Genomic DNA, 19052 nt, shown 5'->3' on the forward strand with positions numbered 1-19052 from the left:
CATTCCATTCATCATCGTTTACTGCCATCAATTTCGCTTTCACCGAATTCACGCATCACATATGTGCCCCCCATTGCTCCCTCTCATCTATTACATTCACCTCATGTCTATCATTACATCCATATGTACCATTGTTAAGTCTGTGTAAAGCGCCTTAGTTAAGGCGCTATATAAATTCCTTAAAGACAAGATTGAGAATGTGACTATCGTGCAGGCCATTTGACGCTCTTTTATTTGTTGCGTAAACCACTGCGCCACCGCTCCCCCACCCCCTGGCACCTTGGTTTGGTTTGACACAGCACGGGTGCTTTGCTTGTTGCACTGGGGACGATGCAGGTTTGGTCGCGGCGTGCCTCCTCCGGCTGCCGACTGCCCCGAGAGTGCAGCGTCTTGGGCCGGGCTCCAGGACGGCAACGCGGACCGCGCCAGCCGCTCCGAGCCCTTCTGGCACCGCACGCGGCCACAGCGCTTCGGCAAGAGGGGTGGGGACCCCGCCAGCCCAATGTGATCTCCCACCCAGAGCCCCATTCACGTGACGCTATTTGGCTTGCCACCTGCCCGTTGTTATGGACCCGTACGGTCCGGGAATTGGCGTCTGTGTTCGGTTGGTTGGTCGGATGATTTATTTGTCAATGAGATCTGGAGGTTATTGTGTTTAAATGTATTGCAGTATATGCTGTACTGTAAGGTTCTGATAGACCTAGGCTGAGTGAGAATTAATCCTGGTTTTGTCTCTGGAAAAAGGTGGCAATCTTACATCGAGCACCTGCAATGGAAACAACATATACTCGTGTGGTTCGTTGTGTAGACATATGTACTTGTATATATGCAGTGATATGACCCAATTATATGACCCAATTATATGTCTATGGTGCATATACATATAGCATATAAATGTTAGTGCTAAGATGTAATGTGTATAATAAATACTCCATTGAATTACATTATCAATTCCAATGTCTTTTCATTGAGATATATTGTTCAGTTCTCACTGCTGGTGCACAGTATTCCAGTATTCAATCTACTGTATGCTGGTCAAGATCGAGTTGTCATCAATCATATCACTCCATCTCTGCACCAGTCATCTTCTTGAGTGTGGTCACTGATATTACTGCTATTCTGTCAACACTCGTGCCTATCGGCCATCATGTGTCTTGACTAATCCATAATAAAGCTTTTATGGGATAGATCGCATACATATAAACGTGCCGTTAAACCTGCCACCACCCGACACAGACAATTCGCAAGGTTTGTCACGTAAACAAAACGTGCCAATTAGTCACTAGTTCAGAACACCGCTTGTGTGTTGGAGAGTAAACCCACAACATTTACAATTTGAGTAAGACGTTTTGCTGGCAATTACAACAATCCGCTTCACCAGGGAAACGTCCTCATGCCGTCAATATGCAATTAACACGCGCAAATTAATGCAAAGTAGTGCGCACTTAGCATGGTGCGATATGGTGCAACTCTCAACTTTTATTCAAGTCACCAATTTTTGCTCTAATTGTACTAATAGACAGTACATGTAGCATAGTTAGGTGAGAATAATCACTGTTCCTGGGTGAATAAAAGCACTACATTTTGCTTGAGTCTTTCGGGTCCTTGCATAAAAAATGTAGGTTAGAAGCCCCACTGAATTGTGCCTGATCTGACACTGATATCCAAGATGGCTGACAATGGAGGGAAAAAAATAGGTACATCACTCAATTGCTCTTTAAATAGTAACCGAGACAGTCAGACCAAATGATGCATGCAGCAAAATTATAATTTTCGTCTCAGAGCAACCTCAAGCAAGATTGTGGTTTAATTCATCCTGGAAGCATTCCGGTAAGATGTGAACCAGAGCCACAAAACATAGTACACTTGAAAGAAGCTCGGCATACGTGGGCTAGGTCTCGAGAGGGTGTTTATGAGATGCGCACCCCATGTAGGGAGATAAACCAAGAGCTCCGGAGTAACTATGGTTGCGCCCCTTATTTGCCGTGGCCCCTTGTCACAAGCTCTTTCAGGGCCTGTCCGTTGCACAATCAGGCCATTGAGATCCAATGGATACTCCACGATTCTAATAAGACTAGTAACCGTTATTGTTGCTACTTGAACTGCTCTGTATTGGTTTAAATAATATCTGTCTGACAGAAAATAGGCAAATTGGAAACTGCTCATCTACAACAAATACGGTTTCATTTGGCATCAGTTCTGGGGTATAGTCTGTTCCGCATTAATACAGTATACTCCATAATAAAGTTTTTTTGGGTTAGATCACGTAAATGTGTCGTTAAAACCCGCCACCACCTGACACAGCCAACTAGTAAGGGTTGTCACATAAACATAACATGCCAATTCGTCACTAGTACACCACACCGGTGCGTTAGAGAGCCAAACCACATTTACAATCTGAGTATGATGTTTCGCCAGTAATTACAACTAGCTTCATCAGGCGACAGCCAGATTTGTGGAGAAGTCTAACTGTTTCGTTCCTTATTTTGAGGCGTAGATGTGGTGACCACGCTTCTGCGCTCTTGCCAAGTCATCAATCCCCACGGAAGAGCAATACCTGATCAAACCAAGGGCATCAAAACCACCAAGACTTCAGGGGCTACCAAAAATTCACAAACCTCATGTCTGATTAAGACCCATAGTACAATAGGCTGTGCCATGTACAAATTAGCACAATACGTAACGAAACAAATACAGCCCTACATCGGTAGGACCTCTTCGTTCATCAAAAACTCTCAACATCTCGTAAATATAATTAAAGATATTAAGCTTAACCCTAATGATATTTTCATAAGTGAGGATATGTCCTCCCGTGTCTTACTAAGGCGCAATTCTTATCCCAAATATTTCTAACCAGTGATCAATCGATTTACTTTGAGAATCGGACATCCCCACCTATCCAATACAACGCGAACAGAAAACGTGTTCTGTATAACGTGCCAAGTGTTTCACAACGGGGCCTTATTAAACACACGAGCCACGCAACAACGTGAACACAGAACACTCCTTATATAATAACTGAGCCGCGGGGTGTTTTTCTTCTTCGTCTTCTTCTCAAAGGGACACAGTCGTAATGCGTCACCTCGTCGGAAATGCATACAGTAGTACAGTATAGGTAATGTTTTACAGTGATTGCATATCCACTTAAAAATATCAGCCATGGTCAATCCACTACTGGATGGTCTCTCAATCTTGCATTTTGATAATCCACCTTGTAATGCTATGTAATAGTGATCCACGTGATAATGAGTTTAAACATGAGTGTTTATAATGGATAAAGATACGCTCTGCCACCGACTTCATACGTCCCAATTGGTCCAGGGTTTTCTAGAAAACATCCGCTCCACAAAACCCTTTGGAGAATGAAGCTAAATATAACGATATTTAACAAACTAAAACTCAACACATTCTTCGATAACACTTTGCGGCCTTAAAATCAACATATCTAAAAGGCGACGTTTTGAGCGAAGACCTCTCTGCATAGCACTCTATGGAGTGACAGAGTGGATAGTAAGATAATAAAGGTTTTATGGGTTAGATCGCATACATGTGTCGTTTAGGTTTGTCATGTAAACAAAAACGTGCCAAATAGTTACAAGTTCAGTGTGTTAGAGAGTAAACCCATAACATTTACGTATATTTACGCGATCTAACCCATAAAACCTTTGTTATGAATAATATTGGTCGCAAAAAGCCTACGTATTAAACAGGATAGAGTTGGAGACTGCACTATACACCATGGGGCCTGGTGATATATGAATAGTTACCTAATAGTAGCTGTTGGGTAACAGACAAATCATTCCATAATCAAAAAGTATTGCTCACTAACTTGATTTACTTTACTTTCATGAATGTCTACATTGTTGTATTTCTCAGATTTATCCGCCTCAGGAACTTAGGGCAGTTAAAACTACTGTCATTGAAATGGTGATTGGGCCCAGCAATGCATTGATAAGTGGATTGTGCCTTGTGCTCACCAGAACAAAGCTTCCAAAAATGCAGTGTGCCAGTGTTAAAATTTTACTTTTAATATAAATGTATTTAGATTTTTTGGTAACGTTGAAGGGTTTGTATGTTACACTATGTACTACGAGGGGACTGAGGTGACTTAATATGCCAATATCATAGTAATCAGAAAACATTTAAACAAATGTAATTCTCAGCAAGGCCCAATGGTGTTAAGTGCAACCTGCATCTCTCACTCTCCACTGTATATTTGACCTCTATTCATGTGCTGTGAAGATTGACTTTGTCCTAAAACGTCGATTGTTATACATTTTTCATTTTAAGGCCGTAGTACTCTTGACGAATGTGAGTTTTTTTAACAGTAACGATGAATGGCATCACAAATTGGGACCTTTTTGCCAGTATCAACAAGTAAGAATATGTTTGCCTGAACGGGTAAAACTTATTCTTAGTTTTTAGAATGACATCACTTCTACATTTCAATGAGTCGGTTCACAAACGTTACTACTAAAATGAAAAAATACATATTGGGCGACGTTTCGGCCAATGACCCTCCTTCGTAACACAGACAATATATCGGAGGTGAAATTTATGGCAATGGCCCTTCTTTATAGGGCATAACTTATTTTGTTGTGAGATATTTTTGTTGTTTCAAATTGACACGTGTTGAATGTTGATGTTGTTATTTGTGTAGCATTGACGACGCAAAAACATCACCTGACACCATTGGAACCACCTTTGTCAGTAGCAAAATATGATCATTGGTTTTTTACCCTTTTATTTGGCAACAAAACTGAAATTGATATCAATTTCAAGGACAGTGCATACATTATCAGAGTTGTGTTTTTTTGCATTTTGACCGCAGGTATTGTGGTCTATGCAAACATGACTCCTTGTAAAAAGGTGTCAGTTTTGTTGCCAGATAAAAGGGTAAAAAACCAATAATCATCACCGGGCAGTTGAAGGGTGACTCCGTGTGACGTCACCGCCACTGACATCACCCCCACATGCCGCGAGACCGATCCATTCAAAGAGGGGAGCGCATTTTTTTTACATTACACAACATCACACAATATTCATAGAAAGTTACTATTTAACAACGTTTGACAATTTTCAAAATAAAAAAATGTATTTCCGGCTTAATTAATGGGCTAAAAAATGTTATATGGATTGCAGTATTTAAAAGATAGTGATTAAAGATGTATATCCTCACCCCGTGCAGTGCACTTGGTATCTCTCACTTACACAACGCGACACTCATAAGAACGCCGGTGCGGGCTTTGGCCACACGGTGATTGCAGTGAGAGTGGAGCAAGTGGTTGTGTTTATTTGCTTTGCGAGTTACTTGGGAGAGCTGCAACCCGGTTCGCAGTGTTTACCGCTGACTCACGAGGTAAGTGAAGGCGCCATTCGCGACATGCCTCGATAGCGTGGACGGGAAGTCCGTATACCCCTGCCCGAGAGGCTATCACAGCGCGTGAATGTTAATGCGGTATAGGGACTTTCCGCCCACCCCCCCCCCCCCCTTTAAGTCCAGACTAAACCTATACAAAATCTATTTGATAAAATATTGTTAAATATATATTTAAATTGGAGCACATGCTGTGTGTGTTGTGAGGGTCCCATCGTTTAGACAGCACGCTAAGTCCTCTAATGCCTGGTGAAAACCACTTTTTTATAGCAATCTTGACCCTTCTGATAGCTACACGGTTGATATCTATTGCTGTTGGTTAACGTCAGACTGGAACACCAATTTAACTTAATGTGGAAAAATCAATGGTGATTGATTTGTTTTCCTCTGACATTTCTGTCTGCAGAACACATTTTTACACTGCCACCTTTACCTGCACTGAATAAGGGTCATTGCCCGAGACGTTTGTCAATTGGCGTTTTGTGATTTGTCCTTCGTCAGCAATATCGGGTTATCGCTGCCTCCACCATGGTGCTTGGATATTAAGCTTGAGCCCTGTGTCGAGCTATTTATCAGAGCACGATACTTACAATTTTGTTCCTGCATTTTTTTGCTCGTATGTATTAGGAAAAGTCTGCGTCTCAGTGCGTACTGGCACACGGGCCTTTAAAATCGTACACAGCAGGAGTCTTAAAGTTATAGACCCAAAATGATGGGATTTCCATCTTCCTATGACAGGGACAAGTGTATTCTGTGCCACAGTCTTCATTAAGTGGTGGTGCACACTCGCACGACGTCATGATGCACGTTTTGCCAACCCCTCAAAGACACTGCGGCTGGGTTGACCTTGGCCACGTGTACAGTTCTACAATTTGTAACCTGCTGTTACTCAACCGAGATAGCATCCAGCATAGTCCACTCGTGTTAATTAGGTTACATTTACATAAATTATCAATGATTGTCACGATCACTTTGGCAGGGTTGTTACCCAACAAGGAGTGGACTAAAATGTTATCTCACAAGGAAAACCAGCCATCAAATGTTGATGGCAACATCGATAACATTCTGATGATGGGATTTGTTTGGCCAAAATTAAGCCAAATGATGGGCCGGCTCTTCCCAATGCCACAAAGCCCTCCTCCCGTGCTGGTGACGAGTCACTGGATGTTGAATGTTGGGCCCATGGCACTCGTTTCGAAGGAAGCACACAGCATGCGGTCTGGGGCCCAAGAACCGAACAGCTTACATAATTCTAGAAATTGTGTAACCTGAGATTTGTTCTAACTCCTAATTCCATAAGGTATTTACGCGAAATAAATATCATACCTTCTGTGATAACTAAGGGCTGCTCGAGACACCCCTTAGTTCATCATTAGGTCCACACATGCGTACTCTTAAACAATACGGACACGCAAACAGACTATCACAAATACACAACACCAAATACACAACAACCACCACCGTGACATTACGGCTCTTGTGCCAGGATAGGTGCACGAGACAGACCCAGGTGTTGGTGTTGGCTGACTTGGCAAGACTGGCAGATACACACGCAGAGACACGCACCCAAACCTGCAAATACATGCGTGCACAATCACAAATAATGTCATAATTAGACACATTTTCCACATACTGTATAGGCATTTAACAAACTCTGAGCTAGTACACGTGAAGGCCGACACGGCGTACGATAGTTACATACATCGATATACACAAACACTCAGGCACGAACATAAATCAGAATCTGATGAGCTATGCAACTCTTTTTCACGGATTTCCAGTAGGGGCACAGTCAACATTCCCATGCAAAGTAACACACATGAGTGGCCGCACGCGCTCACAAATTCGCACAAATAAGTGCACACAAAATCACACATTGTTAACACATTCCTGCGGAGGGAGCTGGTAGGAACGTTGGGTTGCTCGGTCAATGGCCTGCAGGGTCAACGGCGGCGTGGTGTATTCCGCAAATCTGCCCGACTGTGAGGGCGGGCACAAGCCGGCGTGAGTAGGTGAAACGTTGAGTTTTATAAGGGCACCACGGGGTGACCAGCCCCTCCCCACCCAGCCCCACCCACCCTCCCTTCTCCACTCAGCCCCACCCCTCCCATTTTTGGATGCACGACGGACGGACACAATAATCCCCTGTGGGCTGGTGGAACCACGAGGTTCCTACCAGTAATAACATGGATATATTTGCAACACTCAGAACAATGGTGTCACAGCGGCCATATTGCACAGGGACTTCACGGTGGCCATGTTGCAAGGGGACTTTCACGGTGGCCATGTTGCATGGGGTCTGCACGGTGGCCATGTTGCAAGGGGACTTTCACAGTGGCCATGTTGCATGGGGTCTGCACGGTGGCCATGTTGCAAGGGGACTTTCACGGTGGCCATGTTGCAAGGGGACTTTCACGGTGGCCATGTTGCAAGGGGACTTTCACGGTGGCCATGTTGCACAGGGTCTGCACGGTGGCCATGTTGCATGGGGACTTTTACGGCGGCCATGTTGCATAGGGACTGGGGTGAGTTCAATGCCCATTGCGTTTACGAGAGAAGTTGGCTATTATTGAACAAGTTGGCTCTTATTTCTTTAGGACGCCAAAAGCCTCATAACGGCGAGGAGTTTATGGGAATTGTGCGGTTTCCTCCAATTGACTGGATTTGTACACAAGGCTCAGCGAGACGGTACCCCAGACGTGAGCTCCTTTTATGCGTTGGCAGCTTAATAGGTCGTTCAATAGAAACGCGTTCTCTGGGGCGCCCTGCCTATTGAACGCACCCAGGGGCGCAACCAATGGGGTATGTGGCAGCGTTATGCGATGCATAGGGGCCCAGTAGGCAACACGGGAGGGCCATACTCGACAGATAAACAAGTTACAAAAGAAATTTTTTTTAATTCCGACAATTCACCATGAATGCCAAAACACATTGTTACAAATTAAACAAATATTTCCGAAAAATACCAGGCGTAAAATAGTGTAGCGCTAACTGGTGTTTGTCATTGATCACCAGAATATTTTGCTCACCCACATGCGCAAGAACACTTAATTGGGGGTATTGTACCTTTAAATCGTTATTATACCTTTAAATCGTGATTATTAATACTGTCACTGTGAGACTGTCTTCCTCTCAACCCAATACACGGTTGCAACTAAAATAACAAAGTTGTAGCCTAATATTATTGTATACGTGTTAAAAACATCCGTAGTAGCTATAGGTCGTTCCGCTGTATAAAGAGGATATAATGAATCCGCGACAATGAATGATCAATTATGTTAATGAGGGAAGCCAATCAGCGTCAAGGAGCGGTCGAACGTGTGGCTTTTTCGATCCACAAATCGTCTCTTTTGAGCCAAAAATAACGTCACACAGAATCAATTTACTGTACCGATTTTAAAAAATTGTATTCAAAATGTCAAAGCTCGATCCATGCTCTAACGCTTATCGAAAAAATCGATCTATTCCCGAAAAAATCGATCGATTCCCGTTTAATCGAGCATTGCATCGTTAAAATGCATAGATTCCTGTTCTAGTATTCCTTTAATGGGCATAGCCACGAAACAAATTATTGCATGGGCCTAAAGCATTAACATAATTTATCATTAATTATTTCGCGTATTCATTGTATCCTCTTGCAGCGCCCCTGAAGGCACCCTCAGGTGTAACGAGAGTCACGATGTAATCCCTAGCAACCACTGCCACCACTCGTCAATCTCGCTTGGATGTGCACGCTCTGCGTTTTGACCAACGTCACTGGACTTCTTGGTGACGTCTCTCACGAATTTGCTTGAGTATTTTTGTTGGTATCCCCGGTCCAGTGGAAAACCAGTAACCGTGGGACTATAATTTGACCTTTGACATGGGTGAACTAAAATCCCTGACCACACACTATTCTCAATGATTGGTGCATCGCCTGCTTGATAACGTGCGTCATTTCACATTATCCAGTGATGCTACCAACACAGTACCAGACAAGCACTTGAAGTGTGAAGTGTCATAGGTGCGTGGTGTGTGTTTGGACGGGGTGTTCGGTGGGTGGTGAGTGTCTGGTGACTGATGCAAATAGTGAATGCCTGGTAAGTGGCGCGTAGCGAGTGAGGCGTGGTGTCAGGTATGTATTGAGTGTGTCTGCGGAGGGAGTTGTGTCACGTGAGTAGTGAGTAGTCAATGGTGAGTGAGCGGTGAGAGTCGAGTGAGTGTCTGGTGACTGTAAGAGGCATGGTGAATGTCTGGTGAGTTGTCAGGTATATTTAGTAGGTAGTGAGTGTGCCTGATGAGTTCATGGTGCTGACGAGAGAAAACATGTGCGACATGGAAATTCTGGAAATGAATAATTATATTAATGGGATCTTTTTGCCGGTATCAAAAATTATGAAAAATAAGAATATTTTGTACCCTTTTCGGCAATAAAACAGGTGTTAAGATGTTCAAACACCAAAATAGATACCTTTTCTAAGGCATCAAGTCTGCATTAACCATACATACTTGTGACAAAACGTGAAAATGAACATGCTCTGATAATTGATGCATTGTCCTTGAAACTGATTGGCCTACACCAGAGACAGCCTTCTCAATGGCCTTGTCTCACCAGTGATAGAGCAGAGAACGCCAAAGGCGAACAGGATAAAGACGATGCAAGTATCGAAACTCTTACAGATCGGGTCGAGCAGTTATATCTATGGGACCTTTTTTTCAAGTATCAAAAACGATTAATAATAAGAATATATTGTACCCTTTCCGGCAATACAAATTTCATTCCCTGTTTTATGCAGAGCGATGGCAGATGTGGAGAAGGGCAAGAAAGTGTTTGTGCAGAAATGCTCGCAGTGTCACACCGTTGAGAGTGGCGGCAAGCACAAGACTGGGCCCAATTTGTGGGGCCTCTTTGGTCGCAAGACGGGCCAGGCTCCAGGCTATTCGTACACTGATGCCAACAAGTCGAAGGGTATGTAATTTGCCATTTCATCACATTCCCACTCCCAATTGACCCTTGACCTTGTGGACGAGGAGGAAGACTTAAGCAGTAGCTTGGTGATGAAGTCGCACGCTAAAGTGCGATCCAAGTAAAGTTTAAATGTGAACATAATAAAGGCTGTGGACACCTCAAATCGTATTGTCAAACATCTTGTATTTTTGTATCTCTGTTGGTATAATTTAACGTGTGTATCTGCTTTACACTGATATATCAAGGAATCACCTGGGAGGAAGATACACTCTATGTCTACTTGGAGAACCCAAAGAAGTACATCCCTGGCACGAAGATGATCTTCTCGGGAATAAAGAAAAAAGACGAGCGTAACAACCTGATTGCTTACTTGAAGAAAAGTACATCGGAGTAAGCGATGAAGTCTACCGATGAACATGAACTATTCTTATAAAAGCCTTTATTTAACATATTCACTCTTTCAAGTCTCGCCTAATGGACTTATCGTGGAATTACTGTAAGAGCGAATAATGTCTGACACTATTTAATATATGCACATAGGGCGTTGTATTTCTCTGGCTTAAAACTACAATTTTTTTGTCAGTGGTTTATGGTATGCTTTTAACATTTTCTATTCCTGCAACATGTGTTTTAATTGCTTGAAGCAGATGTAAACAGATTTCATGTACAGTGAAATCTCTCGAAGCCAGAGTAACAATGGAGAGAGTTGCCTGGTTTTGGGGTATGCCTGGCATATTGAAACTAAGCAAATAATACTTAAAGTTTCATTTTATTTAACCGGAACACCCAACACGTCTAATGGACTTGTTATAACGTAATACAACATAGCTACATATTATACAATTTCGTAACACTTATAAAAAATCACGCCGTGTACTGTACAGTGTTATCTGCGTCACCATCACTCTGAGGCAAAGGTGGAAGGCTGAATATATTTTCGAATGAGTTTCATGTAATTAATTTTATTTCTAAAGTGTGAAGTAAATGCTTGAGAGCACTAACAGTAAATGGACCTGCACAAGCGGGCAAGGTCACTGAATTCCATATGACAGATAAGATAAGTACTGTATTGTAGCTTTAGAATTGCTAGTGCGCATGTGCTTACCCAGAACTCTTGCCTTATTCAAGTCTGGTTTTGTGATGTTTTACTATTGTTTTGGCATATTGTGGTTTGAATGTTTGCGTTCGTTTTATAAGTTTTTTTTTATGATTCCCTATGTAAAACTAAGAGTACTCCTTGTGTTGTTTTGTTAGTATTTTGGCTGCCATATAAACACTACTGTTGCACAGTTTCATGCGATGTCTATGGAATGATACTTTCATTAGAACTATTATCAAAGTCCATAAAAAATACAATTCAACCCTTTTTGGGTCATCCACACAGTAAAAATTAGTGTGCGACATTGCGAATTAGTAAACGCATTTGTTGTATAGTAATTGGGAATGAAAGGCCCATTTGTATTTGTGTGATAGTGCACAGGATTCAGCACTTTGAGTTTGTTGGATGGGTTTTTGTGAAAAGCTGAGAGTTGGCAGCAGTAAGATGGTGTTAAATGTTTAAAATTACAGTACATCGAGACACTTAATGTTCGACATTAACCATGTTTAACTTATGAGTCCTTTGTTATTTTTCAAGATAATAAAAAATAAAGGCTTCGAGAAACTGTTCTTATTAATCGGTATATGTTTAGAAACGCATTCTTGATAGTGAATTTACTTGAATGGTTGTTTTTTTTTACCTTGCGAATCACTGAACTCTGCTGAGTGGCATTGACGAATCAAGTCTTAACAGCTGGACAGCATTAATAGTTGATGCATTTGGCACTGCCCCGATGTGTGCAGGGCTGACAGTTGATTTCTACCTCTTGGTTATTTCTGAGAGGAGTTGCTGAAATGGGTTTTTTTGCAGCAAAACATACTGCAAATTTTGATATGAAATCCACTGCTGGATAAAGGCCTCCCTGTACAATGTCAGTTACTGGATTTGTTTCAACTCACGGCGCTGGTCAGTGTGGTCTTGAGGGGTGAGGTCCAGGGCTAGTGCGCAGATATCACTCACCGCCTAATATTAGCTCTGGTGAAGAATCGAACTCAGGTCGCGAGATGAATAGTGCAGGCAATGAACCACCGTGCATGCCACTGCTCCAGTTCACCACCCATATGGAAATTAAGATCAAGCCGTTGTGTGTCACTGCTTATAGCAGAAATTCCAACGTCAATATATGTACTGTATATATAAAAGTATATATTAGTATTATTGGCAATATTTCCCCTGTAAAGGATATCGCTGACAGTGGGTTTGAACCTGAAAATCATAAATATGCATATACTGAGAAAATAATGCGATGGAAAGTTACTGAAAATGACAGGATTCATGTGTTTTTGTAAGGATATATGGAGGGTGAAGACCTTTTGTACAGTCTCGAAGCTGTAGAGCTGCTGTACATGCTTCTCAGATTTGTCTTCCATCTGGACAGTATTTGGAAACCTTTCCTGAAGTTGGTAATTTATTGCTGTAATACACCAGCAGGTATGGCATTTTTTTAAACTCTCAATCACTTCAGGATTCTTTCAGCATCAAGAAATCAACACTTTTAAACATACCCTACTGGCTTACATAATGTAAGCTACATATTATTTGTAATGCCTTTATGGGAACAAATATTTTTTTAAGGGAAAATGTCAAAACTGGGTGGTTTTTAACTTTTGCCGACAAAACTGGATCCCAAATGTCAAAACTGGGTGCACCCTGGGTGGCCAAAAACTTGAGTTTTGGACACTCAGGGTGCACCCAGTTTTGACATTTGTCAAATACACTTGATAATTGTATACTAGCACAGTGTGCCAGCACCCCATTCATCCAAACACTTGGTATTTGTATACTGGCACACTGTGCCAGCACCCCATTCATCTAAACACTTGGTATTAGTATGCTGGCACAGTGTGCCAGCACCATATAACTACACACACTTGATATTTGTACGCTGGCACAGTGTGCCAGCACCCCAACGACCAACATTTCAAGCTACGGCTCGGACTCGGAAGTGAGCTCGGGGCGGGCTTGCGACCAGGCGGGCGCACTGCCACCTTGCGTGATGACCTAGACTAGTGACTCGCGTCAATACCAAACTTTTGGATTGTTGGTTGATGCTATGCGCTACTGTACACCCTTAAATTTGCCATGCATTCGACCATAGCCCGCCAAACGACCAAGCACAGAGACAAAGGCGACGTCCTTGGGAGATGGACCAGCCTGCTTGACGCTCCTGACCATGGTCCCAATGGTGCGGAACAAACCAACGAATGCGCATCTCGTTGATTGGTCAATCCTTTGGCCCACCGTTACGGTGATTGGCGGAAATATTGTGTGAAAAATCAAATTGCTGGCAATGAAAATAGACATATTGTCTCGTGAAAAATTGAAAGTAGACGTAGAAACGTGATTTTTCACAAGCATTTTTCACGAAACAGGTGGAGGAGCGGCTCACATTCGAATGGCAACCCTCCACCCCAAGAAGACTTTTACCACGCGCCGCGAGGCCATCCACGGCATCCAAGACTTTGCTTTGCAACAAGGCAAGCGCGCGGTCCTTGACCTCAAGCGAAGCGGCGGATGGCACGTTGCCATCGTCTGCTCTAGTTCAACACCTTGTTCCTTCAAGGTGAAGCTGACGAAGCTCACGGGGGAACGACGCGGCTTCCGCGTCTCGGCGCTGTGCACGGATCACCACGGCTGCACGGGCACTACCAAGATCACGCAGCGCCAAGTGGAGGCGAACACGACAGCCCGTTCGGCCTTTCGCGCCAACCCCCGTACCTCCGCACCGACTGTCATTGCCCAGGTCGCCGACGTTGCTCGCGTCATTGTCCCGACCCGGATGATGTACCGCGCCAAGGACACGTGCATCGCGGCGAACGAGAGTGCGGCCCATGCAGGCTTCGAGTTCATCAACTCGCTGGTGGAGACGTTCGGCAAGCTCAACGCGACGACCTGCAGTGTGCGAGAAGACGCGGGCATCTTCTGGGGTGCGTTCATCTGCAACCCGATCGCACGCTCGTTGCAGCCAAGTCTTCAACGCGTCGTCGGCATCGACGGGTCGCACATGAAGGCGCGCGCCTACAACGGAACCATGCTCGTTCTCGTTGGGCGCGACGGCAACAACCGCAACGTCCTTCTCGCCGTGGCGCTGGTGCCGTCCGAGACGGCAGCGGCCTACGACTGGTTTCTCAACTGCTGCACGACCAACGACATCGAGCTCGACGGCACGCCGGTCTTCTGCGATCGTGGCACGGGCATCCTAGCCTCCGACTGGAAGGACCTCATGCTCATCCACTGCACGCGGCATTTGATCTGCAACGGCGTGGACAACATCGGCTCCGCGTTCACGCCCGACCTCCAAGGCATCATCTACGATGCCCAAGGGTGCGCCTCCGAGGCCGCGTTCCGCAGCTCCTTGGGCTGCTTGGACGTAGCTCTGCCTGCGGCGGCCACGTACTACAACAAGATCGACCCCCACACGTGGGCGCTCTACCCGCACTTGCACACGACGCCATTGTACGGCTGGCGCACGACGAACTTTGTGGAGTCCACGAACAGCGAGGCCCTGCCGGCTCGCGAGATGGACCCCTTCCACTTCCTCATGCACCACATGGAAGACATGATGACGACGGCCTTTGCCCACCGCAGCGACGCCGAGAAGTGGGCCGCTCAAGGGCGTGTCATTACGCCGTACGCTCAAGGACTCATCGACGCTCAGCAGGCGTTGGCCCCGAGGTACAAGGTCTACGAGAGTACCTCGACGCGTGCATACGTCAAGGATCCAGACGCCTACGCCTCTGCCAAGCGCCGAGTCGATCTCAGCTCTCGGTCGTGCACGTGCGGGTACATGAAGCAGATGGGCTTGCCGTGTCGGCACTACATTCGTGCCCTCATGGCGTTTGGGCGGATGCCCGAGCTCTACGACGCATGTGCGGTGTGTTACCAAGTCTCTGCCATCAACACGACATGGACCTCGGTTGCCGGTATCGAGCTGCCCATTGCCGAGGAGCTGCAACGCGACAACACCATGATGCCACCTCCTCGCCAGAAGAAGGCTGGCCGCCCGAAGAAGCGTCGGATTCGCAACCGTGGCGAAGGTGGCCCATTGGGCCTCACGCGGTGCTCCTTCTGTCGCGCCAAGGGCCACAACAAGCGCTCTTGCCCGTCGAAGTAGTTATATATATGTAACAAACATGTTTTGTTCTAAGTGTGCAGCACCATACTTCTCGACGCAAACACTATCTACCGTTGTTCTACTGTAGTAGGTGTAGCATGTAAGCTGGCACACTGTACCAGTATACAAATGGCAAGTTCGTGTATGTTCGCGAGCTGAAAGTGTTACTGTAGTTGCAAGCTGGCACACTGTGCCAGTATACATATGGCAAGTAAGTGTTACTGTAGTAGCGAGCTGGCACACTGTGCCAGTATACAAACGGCAAGTAAGCGAGCTGGCACACTGTGCCAGTATGCAAACGGGAAGTTTGTGGTGCAAGGTATGGAACATGAGCCACGAGAAACATAATTTGGAACGCTCTAAATCTGTGGCGACATATGGATGAATAACGCAAGGACCTAAACGTGTACAAAATGATACATTAAATCGTACACCTTCTTCACCCAGTTTTGACATTTGTCCACATTGAACATCACCCAGTTGTGTCATATCAAAAAGCACCACCCTGTTTTGCCTGTCGTTTTCCAAGACCACCCAGTTTTGACATTTGGGATCCAGTTTTGTCGGCAAAAGTTAAAAACCACCCAGTTTTGACATTTTCCCATTTTTTTAACAAAGTTCAGAAAGTGTCGTTGAAAATAGTCTTAATATGAATTCCCGTGCCAATGCTGTGGATGAGTCTGATAATGTTTTGGGATAATTCTAATAATCCCTGTAGACTTGTCAGCTTAAGGTGGGCTCAAAGTGTTTTGAAAATACTTCTTCCTTGTCTTCCATCCTTTCTGTAGTTAACGCACGATATTGTTAAGTAGCAATTTCAGTTAATTTATGTAACTATAGCACGCGTGTGGCAACGTTATATGAAGGCATCTCCAGAGTCCCTTCAGGGTTCACAGACAAAACGGTAACTTTAAATAGGCCGTCCAGAATATAAACTATTGCAATATTCATATCATCTCAAACATTATTCCGAATCAAACATTGCTTCATTTCAATATTGTTTTTAGTTATAAATGGTCTTAGTTATTGGTGAGTTTTTGTAATCGCCGGACTCAATAACAAATAAACCAAAAATACCAATATTTGTCTTTGTGGTTCATTCGACAGAGTAAATAAAATAGTTACAAGTGTCAAGTGCTGTTGTGCCTCAATAGCTGCAGCTCCGACACGAATTATTTCCTAAAGGATAATACCGAAATTGGTGGACAATGCGTAGTGTCTCAATCCAATAACTCTTTCGGGTTACTTTAACTCTATGTAGCATGTGCTACTTTCTGAAATTAGGAATAATGCGTTTCTTAGCGATGCCAAATAATTTAATAAGATGGAAAATATCAACAAAAATAGAGGAAATTAAATGACAGTAAGTAAAAGTGTTGACTGCGCGATGGTCCAAGTTTGCCTCTTTATTTGTATTTACTTAATTGGACAACAGCAATCGTCTCCCCCATTACATAGCACGTATCAAGACCTTGCAAACATAGTCTTGAGGTTCGGTAAACAAGAGTAATTGTAATATAAAATGTAAATACCAACTGTATTATGTATGTTAAACCAATCGTGCTAATTGGAGATGCGGGGGAAGGAAGACATTACACAAAAGCAGTTTTTAAGAAAATAGTTTCCAATCTAGATTTAAAAGTCCATAACTCCAGGGGCCTTCTAATATCGGAAGAAAGAGCGTTCCAGATGGCCACAGAAGCGCATCTGAAAGCGCGCGATGCAGTGACCACCAGAGGTGGGACAAAGTCATTGTTATGCAAGTCCAAGTCGAGTCTGAAGTCATCAAATTCATGACTCGAGTCCAAGTCACATGACTCGAGTCCACACCTCAGAGGTGGGACAAAGTCATTGTTATGCAAGTCCAAGTCGAGTCTGAAGTCATCAAATTCATGACTCGAGTCCAAGTCACATGACTCGAGTCCACACCTCAGAGGTGGGACAAAGTCATTGTTATGCAAGTCCAAGTCGAGTCTGAAGTCATCAAATTCATGACTCGAGTCCAAGTCACATGACTCGAGTCCACACCTCAGAGGTGGGACAAAGTCATTGTTATGCAAGTCCAAGTCGAGTCTGAAGTCATCAAATTCATGACTCGAGTCTGACTCGAGTCCAAGTCACATGACTCGAGTCCACACCTCAGAAGTGGGACAAAGTCATTGTTATGCAAGTCCAAGTCGAGTCTGAAGTCATCAAATTCATGACTCGAGTCTGACTCGAGTCCAAGTCACATGACTCGAGTCCACACCTCTGGTGACCACCGTCTGTGTTTGATGGCAGTCAGCCGTGGGGAGGACAAAGTAAAGACATCGTCAGTACAGTATAGACATAATTGTTTACTCGTCTTATTAGGCCCTTGAGGCACAAGACGGCATCATGCAAAGCATGGGAGTGCAGTAAGGCTCTGGTCATGTCACATTTTTCTGTCTCGAAATGACCCTTTTCATGTATTATTCAACGTTTGTTTCCAGCCTGCACTCAGCTTTTCTATCTGATGAGTTTGTGTCATCAAATACTGAAAGTGTTCGATTTGGTTTGTTGCGTACTTTCTTTGTAAGTTGTTGCATCACCGACTGTGCCTACCTTATGTACACTGAGACGATCTCTGAGTGTCATCTGGTCATTTCGGTGACGAGTTTGCTCGGTCATACACCCAGTTTGTTTCCTCAGCCCTGCACACATCATCTCCCCTCTTTCCAAAATACATAAAAGAAAAGTGATGGCACATTTAATAGATTGGCCAGCGCAAAATGTGGTACCGCTTTATAATTACAGTACCAATTTATATGGCCAATACGATAGAATAATTTGATAACCCACTACTTCCAAATGCTCTCTGGTTCTTTCGGTAAAGTCACGTAGATAGAAAAAAGAAAAGAAAACACGACGTTTCGGTCGCAACACAAGCGTCCGTCTTCAGGTGAGAAAAAATCATCTGCTGTTGTGGCTTTATATAGGCACGGGAGGGGGAGGGAAGGGGGGAGAGTTTGGCTGTGGGAGTTCACAGGGGAGAGGGGGAGGGTTTGTGGCGTGCATGGACGGGTGGGGCTGGGGGAATTAGCAAGTAAATGGACTTGTAGTACATGTGTAGAGGTGATACGCGCTGGGATTAAGGATCGTATGCACAGTGCGTGATGATTGGCTGTGTAGGTGGTGACGCGCGCTGACGGTGGAGGATCAGGGGTCAGCGCGGGGTCGTGGGTTACGGGGTACCGATTGGCTGTGGGCGGTGACGCGCTGAGAGGGAGTGATCAGGTGGCAGCGCAGTGTGATTGGTGGAGTAATGTTAACACGCGCTGGGGAAAGCGGATCGTAGAGAGAGTGCGTCGTGATTGGGTCATTAAGGAACGACGCTCACGTCGACGCCGCATCAGCTCCGTCCCTCGTGAGCAGGGGCTATAAAAGGGGATGCACACAGGCGTAAGGGCAGTGTGTAACCAGCGAAGAAGGAAGACGGGGATGAAGACCTAGAGCCCTGCGGTACCTAGCCCCGCTGTCCTAAGGGGACCGGGAC

The 19052-nt window shown here is 44.6% G+C and overlaps 1 protein-coding gene across 1 annotated transcript; it reads left to right on the plus strand.

Annotated features, from left to right (window-relative positions):
* The first annotated feature begins 5222 nt into the window (after nucleotides 1–5222).
* LOC133355721 (cytochrome c, somatic-like) lies at nucleotides 5223–12992 on the plus strand. Its single transcript, XM_061573052.1, has 3 exons — nucleotides 5223–5359; nucleotides 10153–10325; nucleotides 10571–12992. Exons 2-3 carry the CDS (start codon nucleotides 10157–10159, stop codon nucleotides 10717–10719), a joined length of 318 nt encoding a protein of 105 aa, XP_061429036.1. The 5' UTR covers nucleotides 5223–5359; nucleotides 10153–10156; the 3' UTR covers nucleotides 10720–12992.
* The last annotated feature ends 6060 nt before the right edge of the window (nucleotides 12993–19052 follow it).

Source organism: Lethenteron reissneri, chromosome 7, assembly GCF_015708825.2.
Source record: "Lethenteron reissneri isolate LAM-NWPU_2019-01 chromosome 7, ASM1570882v1, whole genome shotgun sequence".
Taxonomy (NCBI): Eukaryota; Metazoa; Chordata; class Hyperoartia; order Petromyzontiformes; family Petromyzontidae; genus Lethenteron; species Lethenteron reissneri.

Coding starts and splice junctions, on each gene's coding strand:
- LOC133355721 (XM_061573052.1), top strand. CDS start 10,157: ATGGCAGATGTGGAGAAGGGCAAGAAAGTGTTTGTGCAGAAATGCTCG. Junction 10,326..10,570: donor TGATGCCAACAAGTCGAAGG/GTATGTAATTTG, acceptor TGATATATCAAG/GAATCACCTGGGAGGAAGAT.